This window comes from Ranitomeya variabilis, chromosome 2 (genome assembly GCF_051348905.1).
Source record: "Ranitomeya variabilis isolate aRanVar5 chromosome 2, aRanVar5.hap1, whole genome shotgun sequence".
NCBI classification, from domain to species: Eukaryota; Metazoa; Chordata; class Amphibia; order Anura; family Dendrobatidae; genus Ranitomeya; species Ranitomeya variabilis.
Window position 1 is genome coordinate 637,988,143 of NC_135233.1, and position 20,896 is coordinate 638,009,038.

At 45.7% G+C, this 20,896-nt stretch overlaps 1 protein-coding gene across 1 annotated transcript in view; it reads left to right on the forward strand.

The window, feature by feature from the left end:
• Positions 1 to 20,896, forward strand: part of RNASET2 (ribonuclease T2) — a 214,661-nt gene that overhangs the window by 112,551 nt on the left and 81,214 nt on the right. Inside the window, exon 6 of the mRNA XM_077289105.1 lies at positions 18,720 to 18,784. Within this exon, the coding sequence (XP_077145220.1) occupies positions 18,720 to 18,784 (65 nt within the window). The remainder of the gene's footprint in view (positions 1 to 18,719; positions 18,785 to 20,896) is intronic.

Sequence of the window (20,896 nt, forward strand, 5' to 3'; positions counted from 1 at the left end):
TTCCGGAGACAGGTTTAAGTTTAGGAATTTCATGAATAATTGCAAATTGTTTTTGTCCCTGAGACCCTGTTCATCTGGAGACTCCGCTCAGCAAGTAAAAATTGTTATTTCGTTCTTACGGGGCGACCCTCAAGATTGGGCTTTTTCGCTGGCGCCTGGAGATCCGGCATTGGCCGATATTGATGCGTTTTTTCTGGCGCTCGGTTTACTTTATGAGGAACCCAATCTTGAGATTCAGGCAGAAAAGGCCTTGCTGGCTATGTCTCAGGGGCAGGACGAGGCTGAAGTGTACTGCCAAAAATTTCGGAAATGGTCCGTGCTGACACATTGGAACGAGTGTGCACTGGCCGCTAATTTTAGAAATGGCCTTTCTGATGCCATTAAGAATGTTATGGTGGGTTTTCCCATTCCCACAGGTCTGAATGATACTATGGCACTGGCTATTCAAATTGACCGGCGGTTGCGGGAGCGCAAAACCGCAAATTCCCTCATGGTGTTGTCTGAACAGACACCTAATTCGGTGCAATGTGATAGAAAAACCGCAAATTCCCTCATGGTGTTGTCTGAACAGACACCTGATTTAATGCAATGTGATAGAATCCTGTCTAGAAATGAGCGGAAAATTCATAGACGCCGGAATGGCTTGTGTTACTACTGTGGTGATTCTACACATGTTATCTCAGCATGCTCTAAACGTATAGCTAAGGTTGTTAGTCCGGTCACCGTTGGTAATTTGCAACCTAAATTTATTCTGTCTGTAACTTTGATTTGCTCACTGTCATCTTATCCTGTCATGGCGTTTGTAGATTCAGGTGCTGCCCTGAGTCTTATGGATCTGTCATTTGCTAAGCACTGTGGTTTTATTCTTGAACCATTAGAAAATCCTATTCCTCTTAGGGGTATTGATGCTACGCCATTGGCAGCAAATAAACCGCAGTATTGGACACAGGTTACCATGTGCATGACTCCTGAACACCGCGAGGTGATACGTTTTCTTGTTTTACATAAAATGCATGATTTGGTTGTTTTAGGGCTGCCATGGTTACAGACCCATAATCCCGTCCTGGACTGGAAGGCTATGTCAGTGTCAAGTTGGGGCTGTCGTGGTATTCATGGGGATTCCCTGCCTGTGTCTATTGCTTCTTCTACGCCTTCGGAAGTTCCGGAGTATTTGTCTGATTATCAGGATGTCTTTAGCGAGTCCAGGTCCAGTGCATTGCCTCCTCATAGGGACTGTGACTGTGCTATAGATTTGATCCCAGGCAGTAAATTTCCTAAGGGAAGACTGTTTAATCTGTCGGTACCTGAACATACCGCTATGCGTTCGTATATCAAGGAGTCTCTGGAGAAAGGACATATTCGTCCTTCTTCTTCCCCTCTTGGGGCGGGATTCTTTTTTGTGGCTAAAAAGGACGGATCTTTGAGGCCTTGTATTGATTATCGGCTTTTAAATAAGATCACTGTCAAATTTCAGTATCCTTTGCCGCTGTTGTCTGACTTGTTTGCCCGGATTAAAGGTGCCAAGTGGTTCACCAAGATAGACCTTCGTGGTGCGTACAACCTTGTGCGCATTAAGCAAGGTGATGAATGGAAAACCGCATTCAATACGCCCGAAGGTCATTTTGAGTACTTGGTGATGCCTTTTGGGCTCTCCAATGCGCCTTCAGTTTTTCAGTCCTTTATGCATGACATTTTCCGGAAGTATCTGGATAAATTTTTGATAGTTTATCTGGATGATATTTTGGTTTTTTCTGATAATTGGGACTCGCATGTGGAGCAGGTCAGGTTGGTCTTTAAAATTTTGCGTGAAAATTCTTTGTTTGTCAAGGGCTCAAAGTGTCTCTTTGGTGTACAGAAGGTTCCCTTTTTGGGGTTCATTTTTTCCCCTTCTGCTGTGGAGATGGACCCAGTCAAGGTCCGAGCTATTCTTGATTGGACTCAGCCCTCGTCAGTTAAGAGTCTTCAGAAGTTCTTGGGTTTCGCTAACTTCTACCGTCGTTTTATCGCAAATTTTTCTAGCATTGTGAAACCTTTGACGGATATGACCAAGAAGGGCTCCGATGTAGCTAACTGGGCTCCTGCTGCCGTGGAGGCTTTCCAGGAGTTAAAACGCCGGTTTACTTCGGCGCCTGTTTTGTGCCAGCCCGATATCTCACTTCCCTTTCAGGTTGAGGTGGATGCTTCAGAGATTGGAGCAGGGGCCGTTTTGTCGCAGAGAGGCCCTGGTTGCTCTGTTATGAAACCTTGTGCCTTTTTCTCTAGGAAATTTTCGCCTGCCGAGCGTAATTATGATGTGGGCAATCGGGAGTTGTTGGCCATGAAATGGGCATTTGAGGAGTGGCGTCATTGGCTCGAGGGTGCTAAGCATCGTGTGGTGGTCTTGACTGATCACAAAAATCTGATGTATCTCGAGTCTGCTAAACGCCTTAATCCGAGACAGGCCCGCTGGTCATTGTTTTTCTCCCGCTTTGATTTTGTTGTCTCGTATTTACCTGGTTCAAAGAATGTGAAGGCCGATGCTCTTTCTAGGAGCTTTGTGCCTGATGCTCCTGGAGTCGCTGATCCTGTTGGTATCCTTAAGGATGGAGTTATCTTGTCAGCTATTTCTCCGGATCTGCGATGTGTGTTGCAGAGATTTCAGGCTGATAGGCCTGAGTCTTGTCCACCTGACAGACTGTTTGTCCCGGATAAATGGACCAGCAGAGTCATTTCCGAGGTTCATTCCTCAGTGTTGGCAGGTCACCCGGGAATTTTTGGCACCAGAGATCTGGTGGCCAGGTCCTTTTGGTGGCCTTCCTTGTCAAGGGATGTGCGGTCATTTGTGCAGTCCTGTGGTACTTGTGCTCGAGCTAAGCCTTGCTGTTCTCGTGCCAGCGGGTTGCTCTTGCCCTTGCCTGTCCCGAAGAGACCTTGGACACATATCTCCATGGATTTCATTTCTGATCTTCCGGTGTCTCAGGGCATGTCTGTCATCTGGGTGATATGTGATCGCTTCTCCAAGATGGTCCATTTGGTTCCTTTGCCTAAGCTGCCTTCCTCTTCCGATCTGGTTCCTGTGTTTTTCCAGAACGTGGTTCGTTTGCACGGCATCCCTGAGAATATTGTGTCAGACAGAGGATCCCAGTTCGTTTCTAGGTTCTGGCGATCCTTTTGTAATAGGATGGGCATTGATTTGTCGTTTTCATCTGCTTTCCATCCTCAGACTAATGGACAGACGGAGCGAACCAACCAGACTTTGGAGGCTTATTTGAGGTGCTTTGTCTCTGCTGATCAGGACGATTGGGTGACATTCTTGCCGTTGGCTGAGTTTGCCCTTAATAATCGGGCTAGTTCCGCCACCTTGGTTTCGCCTTTTTTCTGCAACTCTGGTTTCCATCCTCGCTTTTCTTCGGGTCATGTGGAGCCTTCTGACTGTCCTGGGGTGGATTCTGTGGTGGATAGGTTGCAGCGGATCTGGAATCATGTGGTGGACAACTTGAAGTTGTCACAGGAGAGGGCTCAGCGCTTTGCCAACCGCCGCCGCGGTGTGGGTCCCCGACTACGCGTTGGGGATTTGGTGTGGCTTTCTTCTCGCTTTATTCCTATGAAGGTCTCCTCTCCAAAATTTAAACCTCGCTTCATTGGTCCTTACAAGATATTGGAAATCCTTAATCCTGTATCTTTTCGTCTGGATCTTCCTGTGTCGTTTGCTATTCACAATGTATTTCATAGGTCCTTGTTGCGGCGGTACGTTGTGCCTGTAGTTCCTTCTGCTGAGCCGCCTGCTCCGGTGTTGGTTGAGGGCGAGTTGGAGTACGTGGTGGAGAAGATCTTGGATTCGCGCCTCTCCAGGCGGAGGCTTCAGTACCTGGTCAAGTGGAAGGGCTATGGTCAGGAGGATAATTCCTGGGTGGTCGCCTCTGATGTTCATGCGGCCGATTTAGTTCGTGCCTTTCATGCCGCTCATCCTGATCGCCCTGGTGGTCGTGGTGAGGGTTCGGTGACCCCTCACTAAGGGGGGGGTACTGTTGTGAATTTGCTTTTTGGCTCCCTCTAGTGGTTACTAGTTTTTTGACTCTGGTTTTTCTGTCATTCCTTTTATCCGCACCTGGGTCGTTAGTTAGGGGTGTTGCTATATAAGCTCCCTGGACCTTCAGTTCAATGCCTGGCAACGTAGTTATCAGAGCTAATCTGCTGTGCTCTTGTCTACTGATCCTGGTTCCGGTTATATCAGCTAAGTCTGCTATTTTGCTTTTTGCTATTTGTTTTGTTTTGTATTTTTGTCCAGCTTGTTCCAAATCTGTATCCTGATCTTTGCTGGAAGCTCTAGGGGGCTGGGGTTCTCCCCCCGGACCGTCAGACGGTTCGGGGGTTCTTGAATTTCCAGTGTGGATTTTGATAGGGTTTTTGTTGACCATATAAGTTACCTTTCTTTATTCTGCTATTAGTAAGCGGGCCTCTCTGTGCTAAACCTGGTTCATTTCTGTGTTTGTCATTTCCTCTTACCTCACCGTTATTATTTGTGGGGGGCTTCTATCCTGCTTTGGGGTCCCTTTCTCTGGAGGCAAGAGAGGTCTTTGTTTTCTTCTACTAGGGGTAGTTAGATTCTCCGGCTGGCGCGTGTCATCTAGAATCAACGTAGGAATGATCCCCGGCTATTTCTAGTGTTGGCGTTAGGAGTAGATATATGGTCAACCCAGTTACCACTGCCCTATGAGCTGGATTTTTGTATCTTGCAGACTTCCACGTTCCTCTGAGACCCTCGCCATTGGGGTCATAACAGCTGGGCACTGGCATGGCTGGGCACTCTGGCAGGCGGGCATGTCTAGCGGGACTGGAACTGGTTTGGGTAGGACGGCAACATAGGCCGGTACGTGTAGGATAAGTTGACAGGTAGGGACCAGTTCAGACTAGAGGCATAAAGGAACAGGGAAGAACTAGCCGCACGATGCGGAGAGCAGGACAGAGCTGCAGGAGGCGAGACGAGAGTAGAGCAGAACCACAGGAGGCAGAGCAAAGAGTAGAGCCGCAGGAGGCAGAGCAAAGAAGAGGAGGAGTGAACACAAGGAACACACAGTGGAATAGGAAAGGCTACAGACAGGGATACAAATGGACACAGGTATAGGACGAAGTTCAGACAGGGTCAGGAATGGGACAAGGCACAGAAACAAGGACTCAAACCAGGGTACGAAGCCCCGCTGGGTGGCTGAAACAAGAGGCACAGGTACAGGCCAGGGTATGAAGCCCCACTGGGTGGCTGAAACAAGAGACACAGGACACAGGTACAGGCCAGGGTACGAAGCCCCACTGGATGGCTGAAACAAGAGACAAAGCAAGACAAGACCTGGCAACTCAGCAGTCAGACACTAACTGAGTAAATGCGTTGCTCAGGCATCCCCCTAGGGGTGGGGAATGCCTTAAGTACCTGATGCCTCTTGGCAATTGGCAGGGGACACTGTCATGAATCCCAATGGCTAGGGATAGCACAGGAAAAGCAAGATACAAATATATAACGGACGAGCTCTAGGGTGATGGAACCTGGGCTGACCGCTGCCCTACGCCTGACAAACGCAACTAGAGATAGCCAGGGAGCGTGCCTACGTTGGTTCTAGACGCCACGCACCAGCCTAAGAGCTAACTAGTACTGCAGAGAAAATAAAGACCTCACTTGCCTCCAGAGGAACGAACCCCAAAAGGTATAGTTGCCCCCCACATGTATTGACGGTGAAATGAGAGGAAGGCACACACATAGAGATGATATATATAGGTTTAGCAAATTGAGGCCCGCTGTAAACTAGAAAGCAGAACGATACAAAAGGGGTCTGAGCGGTCAGCAAAAAACCCTAATCAAAAAACCATCTTGAGATTACAAGAACCCATGTGCCAACTCATGGCACATGGGGAGAACCTCAGTCCACTAGAGCTACCAGCTAGCATAGAGACATAATAAGCAAGCTGGACAAAAAACCAAACAACTGAAAATCAGCACTTAGCTTATCCTGAAAGATCTGGGAGCAGGTAGGCAGGAACAAAACAGAGCACATCTGAATACATTGATAGCCGGCAAGGAAATGACAGAGAGGCCAGGTAAAATAGGAAACACCCAGCCTCTGATGGACAGGTGGAAACCAAAGGCCGCAACCCACCAAAGTCACCCAGTACCAGCAGTAACCACCAGAGGGAGCCCACAAACAGAATCCACAACAGTACCCCCCCCTTGAGGAGGGGTCACCGAACCCTCACGAGAACCCCCAGGGCGATCAGGGTGAGCTCTATGGAAGGCGCGGACCAAATCAGTCGCATGAACATCGGAGGCGACCACCCAGGAATTATCCTCCTGATCATAACCCTTCCACTTAACCAAATACTGGAGTTTGCGTCTGGAAACACGAGAATCCAAGATCTTCTCAACAACATACTCCAATTCTCCCTCCACCAGCACCGGAGCAGGAGGCTCAACCGAAGGAACAACGGGCACCTCATACCTCCGCAACAACGACCGATGGAACACATTATGAATAGCAAACGATGCTGGGAGATCCAAACGAAAAGATACAGGGTTAAGAATCTCCGAGATCCTATAAGGACCGATGAACCGAGGCTTGAACTTAGGAGAAGAGACCTTCATAGGGACAAAACGAGAAGACAACCACACCAAATCCCCAACAAGAAGTCGGGGACCCACGCGGCGACGGCGATTAGCAAACTGCTGAGTCTTCTCCTGAGATAACTTCAAATTGTCCACCACCTGATTCCAAATTTGATGTAGCCTGTCCACCACCACGTCCACTCCAGGACAATCCGAAGACTCCACCTGACCAGAGGAAAAACGAGGATGAAACCCCGAATTACAAAAAAAAGGAGAGACCAACGTGGCAGAACTAGCCCGATTATTAAGAGCAAATTCGGCCAGTGGCAAAAAAGCAACCCAGTCATCTTGGTCAGCAGAAACAAAACACCTCAAATAAGTTTCCAAGGTCTGATTAGTTCGCTCCGTCTGGCCATTCGTCTGAGGATGGAATGCAGACGAGAAAGACAAATCAATGCCCATCTTGGCACAAAATGTCCGCCAAAATCTAGACACAAACTGGGATCCCCTGTCAGAAACGATATTCTCCGGAATCCCATGCAAACGAATCACGTTCTGAAAAAATAAAGGGACCAACTCAGAGGAGGAAGGCAACTTAGGCAAGGGCACCAAATGAACCATCTTAGAAAAGCGGTCACACACAACCCAGATAACGGACATTTTCTGTGAAACCGGGAGATCAGAAATAAAATCCATGGAAATGTGCGTCCAAGGCCTCTTCGGGATGGGCAAGGATAACAACAACCCACTGGCCCGAGAACAGCAAGGCTTAGCTCGAGCACACACTTCACAAGACTGCACAAAGGTACGCACATCCCTAGACAAGGAAGGCCACCAAAAAGACCTGGCCACCAAGTCTCTAGTACCAAATATTCCAGGATGACCAGCCAACACAGAAGAATGGACCTCGGAGATGACTCTACTGGTCCAATCATCCGGAACAAACAGTCTTTCTGGTGGACAACGATCCGGTTTATCCACCTGAAACTCCTGCAATGCACGTCGCAAGTCTGGGGATACGGCGGACAATATTACCCCATCCCTAAGGATACCAGTAGGCCCAGAGTCTCCAGGAGAGTCAGGCACAAAACTTCTGGAAAGAGCATCTGCCTTCACATTCTTTGAACCTGGCAGGTATGAAACCACGAAATTGAAACGAGAAAAAAACAACGACCAACGAGCCTGTCTAGGATTCAAACGCCTGGCAGACTCAAGATAAATGAGATTCTTGTGATCAGTCAAGACCACCACACGATGTTTAGCACCCTCAAGCCAATGACGCCACTCCTCAAATGCCCACTTCATGGCCAAAAGCTCCCGATTACCCACATCATAATTGCGCTCGGCGGGCGAGAATTTTCTAGAGAAGAATGCACATGGCTTCATCACCGAGCCATCAGAACTTCTCTGTGACAAAACCGCCCCCGCTCCAATCTCGGAAGCATCAACCTCAACCTGAAAAGGAAGTGAAACATCTGGTTGACACAACACAGGAGCAGAAGAAAACCGACGCTTAAGTTCCTGAAAGGCCCCCACAGCCGCAGGAGACCAATTGGCAACATCAGCACCCTTTTTAGTCAAATCAGTCAAAGGTTTAACAATACTGGAAAAATTTGCAATGAACCGACGATAAAAATTAGCAAACCCCAAGAACTTCTGTAGGCTCTTAACAGATGTAGGTTGTGTCCAGTCACAAATTGCCTGAACCTTGACGGGATCCATCTCAATAGTAGAAGGAGAAAAAATGTACCCCAAAAAAGAAATCTTCTGGACTCCGAAGAGACACTTTGAGCCCTTCACAAACAGAGAATTGGCCCGCAGAACCTGAAACACCTTCCTGACCTGTAGAACATGAGACTCCCAGTCATCAGAAAACACCAAAATATCATCCAAATACACAATCATAAACTTATCCAGATATTCACAGAAAATATTGTGCATAAAGGACTGAAAGACTGACGGAGCATTGGAGAGTCCAAAAGGCATTACCAAATACTCAAAATGGCCCTCAGGCGTATTAAATGCGGTTTTCCACTCATCACCTTGTTTTATCCGCACCAGATTATACGCACCGCGAAGATCTATCTTAGTGAACCACCTAGCCCCCTTAATGCGAGCAAACAAGTCAGTCAATAATGGCAATGGATACTGATATTTGACTGTAATCTTATTCAGAAGGCGATAATCTATACAAGGCCTCAGGGAACCATCTTTTTTTGCTACGAAAAAAAAACCTGCTCCCAGAGGGGACGAAGATGGACGAATATGTCCCTTTTCCAAGGACTCCTTAATATAATTCCGCATAGCAGTATGCTCTGGCAGTGACAGATTAAATAAACGACCCTTAGGGAACTTACTGCCAGGAATCAATTCTATAGCACAGTCACAATCTCTATGAGGAGGGAGCGAATTGAGCTTAGGCTCCTCAAAAACATCCCTATAGTCAGACAAAAACGCAGGGATCTCAGAAGGAGTAGATGAAGCGATTGAAATCGGAGGTGCATCACCATGAACCCCCTGACATCCCCAGCTTAACACAGACATTGTTTTCCAGTCCAGGACAGGATTATGAGTTTGTAACCATGGCAGCCCCAGCACTAGTACATCATGTAAATTATACAGTACAAGGAAGCGAATCACCTCCTGATGAACGGGAGTCATGCGCATGGTCACTTGTGTCCAATACTGCGGTTTATTCATAGCCAATGGTGTAGAGTCAATTCCCTTCAGAGGAATAGGAACTTCCAGAGGCTCCAGACTAAAACCGCAGCGTTTAGCAAATGACCAATCCATAAGACTCAGGGCAGCGCCCGAATCCACATAGGCATAAACGGAAATGGAAGACAGTGAAAAAATCAGAGTCACAGACAAAATGAACTTAGGCTGCAGAGTATCAATGGCAAAAGATTTATCAACCCTTTTTGTGCGTTTAGAGCATGCTCATGTAACATGAGCTGAATCACCACAATAAAAACACAATCCATTTTTCCGCCTATAATTTTGCCGTTCACTTCTGGACTGAATTCTATCACATTGAATAGTCTCAGGTGCCTGTTCAGAAGACACCGCCAACTGGTGCACGGGTTTGCGCTCCCGCAAACGCCAATCAATCTGTATGGCCATAGCCATAGACTCATTCAGACCTATAGGCGTAGGGAACCCCACCATAATATCCTTAATGGCCTCAGAAAGACCATTTCTGAAGTTTGCAGCCAGGGCGCACTCATTCCACTGAGTAAGCACCGACCATTTCCGAAATTTTTGACAATATATTTCCGCTTCATCATGCCCCTGAGAGAGGGCTAACAAAGCCTTTTCAGCCTGAATCTCCAGGTTGGGTTCCTCATAGAGCAATCCCAATGCCAGAAAAAACGCATCCACACTGAGCAATGCAGGATCCCCTGGTGCCAATGCAAATGCCCAATTCTGAGGGTCGCCCCGCAGGAAAGATATTACAATCCTGACCTGTTGAGCAGGGTCTCCAGAGGAGCGAGATTTTAAAGAAAGAAACAATTTACAATTGTTCCTGAAATTCAGGAAGGTCGATCTATCTCCAGAGAAGAACTCTGGAATAGGAATTCTAGGTTCAGACATGGGAGTGTGAACAACAAAATCCTGTATGTTTTGAACTTTTGCCGCGAGATTACTCAGGCTGGAAGCCAAACTCTGGACATCCATGTTAAACGGCTAAGATCAGAGCCATTCAAGGGTTAAGAGGAGGTAAGAAGCAGCTAGACAGCAATTAAGGGCTAGGCAGCAAACTCTGAAGGAAAAAAAAAAAAAAAATTTCCCTTAAACACTTCTTATACTCCTGCTTCAGCCCAAACAATTAACACTTTGTGGGCCGGCTATACTGTCATGAATCCCAATGGCTAGGGATAGCACAGGAAAAGCAAGATACAAATATATAACGGACGAGCTCTAGGGTGATGGAACCTGGGCTGACCGCTGCCCTACGCCTGACAAACGCAACTAGAGATAGCCAGGGAGCGTGCCTACGTTGGTTCTAGACGCCACGCACCAGCCTAAGAGCTAACTAGTACTGCAGAGAAAATAAAGGCCTCACTTGCCTCCTGTCATGATCTCTGCAAGCAGAGATCATAGCAAGCCTATAGAGGAACAAGCTCTCGGAAGATGGAACTATACTGACCATGAACTAAGCCTGCCACGCAACTAGAAATAGCCAGGTAGCATTTCCTATTTATCGCTAGATGCCCAGCTCTGGCCTAAGACCTAAATAGCTAGCAGAGGGAAATATAAGACCTGGCTCACCTCTAGAGAAATATTTCCAAAGAAGACAGTAGCCCCCCACATATAATGACGGTGAGTTCAGATGAAACAACAAACGCAGCAGGAAAATAGTCTTAGCAAATTTGAGGTCCGCTCACTAGATAGCAGAAGACAGATAGTATACTTTCATGGTCAGCAGAAAAACACTAACAAAACACCATCCAGAGATTACCTTAAACTCTGGCATTAACTCATAACGCCAGAGTAGCAATCCCTGATCAACGAGAGCTTTCCAGACACAGTAACAAAACTTCAGCTGTGAACTGGAACAAATAGGCAAAACAAAACATGGACAGAAGTCCAACTTATCTAGTAGTTGTCTAGAAGCAGGAACAAGTACTGAGAGGCATCAGATAACATTGTTGACCGGCAAGAAACCACCAGAGAAATGAGCTTAAATAGCGACACCCACTACTGATGAAACCAGGTGAAACAGGAAAGAGGATGACAAGTCCAATTCCACAAGCGGCCACCGGGGGAGCCCAGAATCCAAATTCACAACAGTACCCCCCCCTCAAGGAGGGGGCACCGAACCCTCACCAGAACCACCAGGGCGATCAGGATGGGCCCTATGAAAGGCACGAACCAGACCAGAGGCATGAACATCAGATGCAGTGACCCAAGAATTATCCTCCTGGCCGTATCCCTTCCACTTGACCAGATACTGGAGTCTCCGTCTGGAAACACGGGAGTCTAGGATTTTTTCCACAACGTACTCCAACTCACCCTCAACCAACACCGGAGCAGGAGGCTCAACGGAAGGCACAACTGGTGCCTCATACCTGCGCAATAACGACCGATGAAAAACGTTATGAATAGAAAAGGATGCAGGGAGGTCCAAACGGAAGGAAACAGGGTTAAGAATCTCCAATATTTTATACGGACCGATGAACCGAGGCTTAAACTTAGGAGATGAGACCCTCATAGGGACAAAACGAGAAGACAACCACACCAAATCTCCAACACAAAGCCGAGAACCAACACGACGATGACGGTTGGCAAAACGCTGAGTCTTCTCCTGGGACAACTTCAAATTGTCCATAACCTGACCCCAGATGTGATGCAATCTCTCCACCACCGCATCCACTCCAGGACAATCCGAGGATTCCACCTGACCGGAGGAAAATCGAGGGTGAAACCCTGAATTACAGAAAAACGGGGACACCAAGGTGGAAGAGCTGGCCCGATTATTGAGGGCGAACTCTGCCAATGGCAAAAAAGCAACCCAATCATCCTGGTCAGCAGAGACAAAACACCTCAGATATGTCTCCAGGGTCTGATTAGTCCGCTCGGTCTGGCCATTAGTCTGAGGGTGAAAAGCAGATGAAAAAGACAAATCCATGCCCATCCTAGCACAGAATGCCCGCCAAAATCTAGACACAAATTGGGTACCTCTGTCAGAAACGATATTCTCAGGAATACCGTGCAATCGGACAACATTCTGAAAAAACAGAGGAACCAACTCAGAAGAAGAAGGCAACTTGGGCAGAGGAACCAAATGGACCATTTTAGAGAAGCGGTCACAGACCACCCAGATGACAGACATCTTCTGGGAAACAGGCAGATCTGAAATAAAATCCATCGAGATGTGTGTCCAAGGCCTCTTAGGAATAGGCAAGGGCAACAGCAGACCGCTAGCCCGAGAACTACAAGACTTGGCCCGAGCACAAATGTCACATGACTGCACAAAGACTCGCACATCTCGTGACAGGGAAGGCCACCAGAAGGATCTTGCCACCAAATCCCTGGTACCAAAAATTCCGGGATGACCTGCCAATGCAGAAGAATGTACTTCAGAGATGACTCTACTGGTCCAATCATCCGGAACAAACAGTCTATCAGGCGGACAACGATCCGGTCTATCCGCCTGAAACTCCTGCAAGGACCGCCGCAGATCAGGAGAAACGGCCGACAAAATTACACCCTCCCTAAGGATACCTGTGGGTTCAGAATTACAAGGAGAGTCCGGGTCAAAACTCCTAGAAAGGGCATCTGCCTTAACATTCTTAGAACCGGGCAGGTACGACACCACAAAATTAAAGCGAGAAAAAAATAAAGACCAGCGCGCCTGTCTAGGATTCAGGCGCCTGGCAGTCTCAAGATAAATCAAATTTTTGTGGTCAGTCAATACCACCACCTGATGCCTAGCCCCCTCGAGCCAATGGCGCCACTCCTCAAACGCCCACTTCATGGCCAAAAGTTCCCGATTCCCAACATCATAATTCCGCTCTGCGGGCGAAAATTTGCGAGAAAAGAAGGCACAAGGCCTAATGACGGAGCAGTCGGACCCTTTCTGCGACAACACTGCCCCAGCTCCGATCTCCGAAGCGTCAACCTCAACCTGAAAAGGCAGATTCACATCAGGCTGACGCAACACAGGGGCAGAGGCAAAACGGCGCTTAAGCTCCAGAAAGGCCTCTACAGCATGAGGGGACCAATTAGCAACATCAGCGCCTTGTCTGGTCAAATCAGTCAGTGGTTTAACGACATCCGAAAAACCAGCAATAAATCGGCGGTAAAAGTTGGCAAAGCCCAAAAATCTCTGAAGACCTTTAAGAGAGGAGGGTTGAGTCCAGTCGCGAATAGCTTGCACCTTGACGGGATCCATCTCAATGGAAGAGGGAGAAAAAATATACCCCAAAAAGGAAATTTTCTGGACCCCAAAAACACACTTGGACCCCTTCACGCATAACGAATTAGACCGCAAAACCTGAAAAACTCTCCTGACCTGCTGGACATGAGAGTCCCAGTCATCAGAAAAAATCAGAATATCATCCAGATATATTATCACAAATTTATCCAAAAAATCGCGGAAAATATCATGCATAAAAGACTGGAAAACCGAAGGGGCATTAGAAAGACCAAAAGGCATGACCAAATACTCAAAGTGGCCCTCGGGCGTATTAAATGCGGTCTTCCACTCATCCCCCTGCCTGATCCGCACCAAATTATACGCCCCACGAAGATCAATTTTTGAGAACCACTTAGCACCCTCTATACGAGCAAACAAATCAGTAAGCAATGGCAATGGGTATTGATACTTAACGGTGATCTTATTCAGAAGCCGATAATCAATACATGGTCTCAAAGAGCCGTCTTTTTTTGAGACAAAGAAAAACCCAGCTCCCAAGGGAGAAGAAGATGGACGAATATGTCCCTTTTCCAAAGACTCCTTTATATATTCCCGCATAGCAGCATGTTCCGGCACAGACAAATTAAACAAACGACCCTTTGGATATTTACAACCCGGTATCAAATCTATGGCACAATCGCACTCACGGTGCGGAGGTAACGACCCAAGCTTGGGTTCGTCAAAGACGTCTTGATAATCAGAGAGGAACTCAGGGACTTCAGAGGGAATGGACGAAGAAATAGAAACAAAAGGTAAGTCCCCATGAATACCCTTACATCCCCAGCTCAACACAGACATTGCTCTCCAGTCCAAGACTGGATTGTGAGACTGCAACCATGGCAATCCCAGTACCAAATCGTCATGTAAATTATACAGCACCAGGAAACGAATAATCTCCTGGTGATCCGGATTGATACGCATGGTTACTTGTGTCCAGTATTGTGGTTTATTATTAGCCAATGGGGTGGAGTCAATCCCCTTCAGAGGAATAAGAGTCTCCAAAGGCTCTAAATCAAAACCACAACGATTGGCAAAGGACCAATCCATCAGACTCAGAGCGGCGCCAGAGTCAACATAGGCGTCCGTGGCAATGGATGACAAAGAGCAAATCAGGGTTACAGACAAAATAAACTTAGACTGAATGGTGCCAATGGAAACAGACTTATCAAGCTTCTTTGTACGCCTAGAGCATGCTGATATAACATGAGTAGAATCCCCACAATAGAAACACAATCCATTCTTCCGTCTAAAATTCTGTCGCTCGCTCCTGGACAAAATTCTATCACACTGCATACTTTCTGGCGTCTTTTCCATAGACACCGCCAGATGGTGCACCGGTTTGCGCTCCCGCAGACGCCTATCAATCTGAATAGCCATTGTCATGGACTCATTCAGACCTGCAGGCACAGGGAACCCCACCATAACATCCTTAACGGCATCAGAGAGACCCTCTCTGAAAGTTGCCGCCAAGGCGCACTCATTCCACTGAGTAAGCACCGACCATTTACGGAATTTTTGGCAGTAAACTTCAGCTTCGTCTTGCCCCTGAGATAGTGCCATCAAAGTTTTTTCTGCCTGAAGTTCCAAATGAGGCTCCTCATAAAGCAAGCCCAAGGCCAGAAAAAACGCATCCACATCGCGCAACGCAGGATCCCCTGCTGGCAATGCGAAGGCCCAATCTTGAGGGTCACCCCTGAGCAAGGAAATCACAATCCTAACCTGTTGAGCAGGGTCTCCAGCTGAACGAGATTTCAGGGACAAATAAAGCTTACAATTATTTCGGAAATTCTGAAAGCTAGCTCTATTCCCTGTGAAGAACTCCGGCAAAGGAATTCTCGGCTCAGATACCGGAGCATGTACCACAAAATCTTGTAAATTTTGTACTTTCGTGATGAGATTATTCAAACCCGCAGTCACACTCTGAAGATCCATTATTGTCAGGTGCACACAGAGCCACACAGAGATTAGGAGGAGAGAGAGAAAAAAGACTGCAGCAAGGCAGACTGGAGGGAAAAAAAAAAAAAAAAATTCCAGCAGACTTCTTACAACTCTCCTTTCTCAACCTGGGTCTTTAACACTTTATCGGGCCGGTCAAACTGTCATGATCTCTGCAAGCAGAGATCATAGCAAGCCTATAGAGGAACAAGCTCTCGGAAGATGGAACTATACTGACCATGAACTAAGCCTGCCACGCAACTAGAAATAGCCAGGTAGCATTTCCTATTTATCGCTAGATGCCCAGCTCTGGCCTAAGACCTAAATAGCTAGCAGAGGGAAATATAAGACCTGGCTCACCTCTAGAGAAATATTTCCAAAGAAGACAGTAGCCCCCCACATATAATGACGGTGAGTTCAGATGAAACAACAAACGCAGCAGGAAAATAGTCTTAGCAAATTTGAGGTCCGCTCACTAGATAGCAGAAGACAGATAGTATACTTTCATGGTCAGCAGAAAAACACTAACAAAACACCATCCAGAGATTACCTTAAACTCTGGCATTAACTCATAACGCCAGAGTAGCAATCCCTGATCAACGAGAGCTTTCCAGACACAGTAACAAAACTTCAGCTGTGAACTGGAACAAATAGGCAAAACAAAACATGGACAGAAGTCCAACTTATCTAGTAGTTGTCTAGAAGCAGGAACAAGTACTGAGAGGCATCAGATAACATTGTTGACCGGCAAGAAACCACCAGAGAAATGAGCTTAAATAGCGACACCCACTACTGATGAAACCAGGTGAAACAGGAAAGAGGATGACAAGTCCAATTCCACAAGCGGCCACCGGGGGAGCCCAGAATCCAAATTCACAACACCTCCAGAGGAACGAACCCCAAAAGGTATAGTTGCCCCCCACATGTATTGACGGTGAAATGAGAGGAAGGCACACACATAGAGATGATATATATAGGTTTAGCAAATTGAGGCTCGCTGTAAACTAGAAAGCAGAACGATACAAAAGGGGTCTGAGCGGTCAGCAAAAAACCCTAATCAAAAAACCATCCTGAGATTACAAGAACCCATGTGCCAACTCATGGCACATGGGGAGAACCTCAGTCCACTAGAGCTACCAGCTAGCATAGAGACATAATAAGCAAGCTGGACAAAAAACCAAACAACTGAAAATCAGCACTTAGCTTATCCTGAAAGATCTGGGAGCAGGTAGGCAGGAATAAAACAGAGCACATCTGAATACATTGATAGCCGGCAAGGAAATGACAGAGAGGCCAGGTAAAATAGGAAACACCCAGCCTCTGATGGACAGGTGGAAACCAAAGGCCGCAACCCACCAAAGTCACCCAGTACCAGCAGTAACCACCAGAGGGAGCCCACAAACAGAATCCACAACAGGACACCTTTGGAAGGTGCATACATACTCCATAAGATTCAGGAAGAGGCGGGGCCCGCACCCTAAGCACACAGCCAGGAAGTATACAGAGAGCAGGCAGGAGACATGAGGTTCACAACATGGAGCAGACAGAGAGCAGAACTCACAGCATAGCCTGGGGGGGTAACAAAGATGGTGTATCTGTCTGATGGGAGATGGAAAGCCATGCAATGATGCTGGCAGGATTGTTACATATGTCAGCAGCATAGAGGTGAAATGGAAAGCTGTTAGATTCTATGAGCTGTCCCAGGCTAAAGGTGTAAATGAAGATGAGCAGGTGCCCTAGGAATAAACCATGCGGGACTCCGACAGATAGGGGGTGAGGTAAGGAGGTGGTGTGTGAGTGGGAGACGCTGAATATCCAGTCTATTAGGTATGACGAAATCCAAGATAGGGCAAAGTCTGTGATGCCAAGAGATGAGAGGGTCTGTAGTAATAAGGAATGGTCCACCGTGTCGAAGGCTGAAGACAGGTCCAGGAGGAGGCGACAGAGTACTGTTGCTTTGCTTTAGCAGTCAGTAGGTCATTGGTGACTTTAATTAGGGCCATTTCAGTGGAGTGATGCGGAATGTGAAAAATCGAGATGCAGATAGTTTGAAACACGTAATTAGTTTAAAAAAAAAAAAATACAATTTATCTATTTTGCAGACATAGGGTAAGTTCACATTTGCGTATATGTGCACAATGTATCATCTGCATGCACAAATGCATGCAAATGCGTGCAAAGGAAGCGGGTTTTTTTTATCCATATCAGCTTACACACAACGCAAAAAAAAGCTGCGTTTGCATGCGTTCGCGTTGTTTGTGTGCATGCGTACAGTATTTCCAATGTTTTTCAGTAGCTTTTCGTTGACATCAGACACCCAATGGGTGTGTCTTATGAGATATATATACGTATATATATATACATACATATATACATACATACATACATACATACATACATATACACATAGTACAGACCAAAAGTTTGGACACACCTCATTTAAAGATTTTTCTGTATTTTCATGACTATGAAAATTGTACATTTACACTGAAGGCATCAAAACTATGAATAAACACGTGTGGAATTATATACTTAACAAAAAAGTGTGAAGCAACTGAAATTATGTCTTATATTCTAGGTTCTTCAAAGTAGCCACCTTTTGCTTTGATGACTGCTTTGCACACTCTTGGCATTCTCTTGATGAGCATCAAGAGGTAGTCACCGGGATTGGTGTTCCAACAATCTTGAGAGTTCCCAGAGATGCTTAGCACTTGTTGGCCCTTTTGCCTTCACTCTGCGGTCCAGCTCACCCCAAACCATCTCGATTGGGTTCATACCCCACGCTTGGCCTCCACAAAACAAAAAAGCCCACACTTATATGCGGTTAATCTGCAGTTTAAAAGTGTAATGCTGCCGGGCGCCCACACACAGCTGAATGCAGTGGGGAGAAAATGAACTGAATGGTTGACAGACTTCCATTAAGGAACAATTAGCTGATTAAAAAGTACACCCAAAACTTGGAACATATGCTTAGTGTCACTTTATAAACCGAAAACAAGAACAGTATGAATCTAGAAACTTCTTGTGTATTCCCTGGGGTACAAGTACAGGTTGGCAGCCTAAGAAGCATAACAATCAGTATCTAGGCTTGAGGAAGTGCCATACAGTATGAGCCCACAACTGAATATCTTGGTAAAACATCAGAACATTATAGGAATGTTCTAGCTATAGATAGAAGACACAATGAATGCTATTTCATTTACAGTACTATTGAATCTTTGTTTATTCCTTTCTTTTAGAAAAGCTGTAACGTTGGATGATTGATATTTGTTTTTTTTTGTTTCTATTTTATAGGATCTTTTGGCAGAAATGAACAAGTGGTGGCCTGATATTTTACATCCAAACACTTCTGATTTTTGGTAAACAAAAGTTGGAAATATGTTTATGCCGCAAAGAAAATCTCGTAATAACTAGTCCATGGTCTTATGAGTCTGGTAAAACTGGGCTCTGAATACATACTCATAAACGTCTAACTATAAGGTAGTAATGAAGCAGAAAAGCATGATCTCTAGTAGCCTTATACTAGATCGTCACCCATGAGGCATACTGCTTATGGTGATATTAAAGGGGTTGTCCAGTCTAGAAAGACAAGTCTGCAATCATTCTGTGAGACTTCTGACTCACGAATTCCCCCAGCGTATGTAGTGTCTCTGCATCAGGAATGGTGGTCGAGTATGCGATATGCACACTCCCAGGGCAGAAGCTGTCTAGTGGGCATGGCCTTGCTCAATGCACTTGTATTGAGCAAGGCACGCTCACTAGACAACTGCCCCCTCTAAACTAGACAGGGTGCTGCCTCGCTTCATGCAAGTTATTGAGTGATGCCGCACCCACTTGCAGGGTTCTGCCGGAGAGTATGCATATCGGATACTTGACTGCCGTGCCCAGCGCGGATGCCGGTGAATCCTTGCAGCGCAAAGGTAGGATTCACAAGTCTGCAGTCACATAAAGAGACTACAGACCTATCAATTTAGACCGGACAACCTTTTTAAAGCTGTGATGTCACAAGCAATGCATGTCACAAAAACAAACTCTACTGTTCTTTGATGAGCAGGAGACCAATTCTCAGTACGAAGCAACAGTACAAAAGGATATCGAGCATCAGGAGTTTCCAAAATGAAATCCAAAGTTTATTACAGCAATTGTAAAAGATCCATTGATCATAACTTCTTTAGGTCTATACTCTTAGACATATTACATGCATTTTACTTAGAGGTCCTGTCACCAGGTCTAAACAGGGCCGTTTTTGCTCCTAATTTATTCCTGCTTCTCTTCTGAGTATTCTGTATTTTTAAGCCTGTTTTCACTTTGACCAAGGCAAATTTATCAATTCTGATATGTCACCTTATGTGGTAATAAACAAAACTTAAGAGCCAAAATGAGCATATGCCCTGCTGTAAATAAGTAAAATAGTACATATAAGTAACATAAGGTATGGTACGGTACTTAGTAATCATTGTTTTTGATCAAAAGAAGCATCTCTACTTTACATGAGAATCATTCTTGAAATTACTTTTTTTATGTTAGAAGGGTTAAAAGTTTGACAACAATTTTTCTCAAAGCCTATATTTTTAGAAAAAAATGCACTATTTTTTAAAGTGACCTTGAGGGACATGTATGACAGAAGACCCCCAAACAATACCCTATTTTAATATTTCTACAACTCCAAGTATTCAAAATCACATTTAAAAAGTTTAATCGTTTAGGTACTTTACAGTAATTAATGCAAATTGGAAGAAAGAAATTAAAAATTAAATTTTTTTCCCCTAAAATGTTGCTTTAGCCTCCTTTTTTATTTTAAAATGGAGAAATGAGAAAATAACACTTTTTTGCGCAATTTCTTCTGAGAATGACTATACCCCATATGTGGCCGGAATCTGCTGTTTTGGCATATGGCTGGGCTCAGAAAAGGAGTGCTATTTGATTTGTGGAATAGATTGCCGAAATCACATAGCTTTTGCAGAGCCTATGACATGCCAAAACAACAGAAACCCCCCAAAGTTACCCTATATTGGAAACTACACCTCTCAAGGAATTCAAGTACGGATGTGATGAACATCTTGATCCCACTAGTGCTTCACAGAATTTTATGTTAGTGGGCTGTGAAAATGAAATATTTTGTTTGTTTTTCTATGAAAATGTTGCTTTAGCCCTAAACTTTTCATTTTCACAAGGGTGACAGTAGAAAATGGACCCCACAATTTCTTGTGCAATTTTTCCCTACTACATTGATACCCCATATGTGGTCAAAAACTGCTGTTTAGGCAAATGGAAGGAGCTTCATTTGTCTTTTGGAGCACATTTTTTACTAGATTAGATTGTGTATGCAATGTCCCATTAGGAGAGCCTCTGAGATGCCAAAACACTTGAAACCCCCATAAGTTATCACATTTTGGAAGCTTTACCTCTTGAGGAATTTTTCTAGTGGCATAGTAATCATTTTCCTATCGCCACGACAGCACCCACAACGA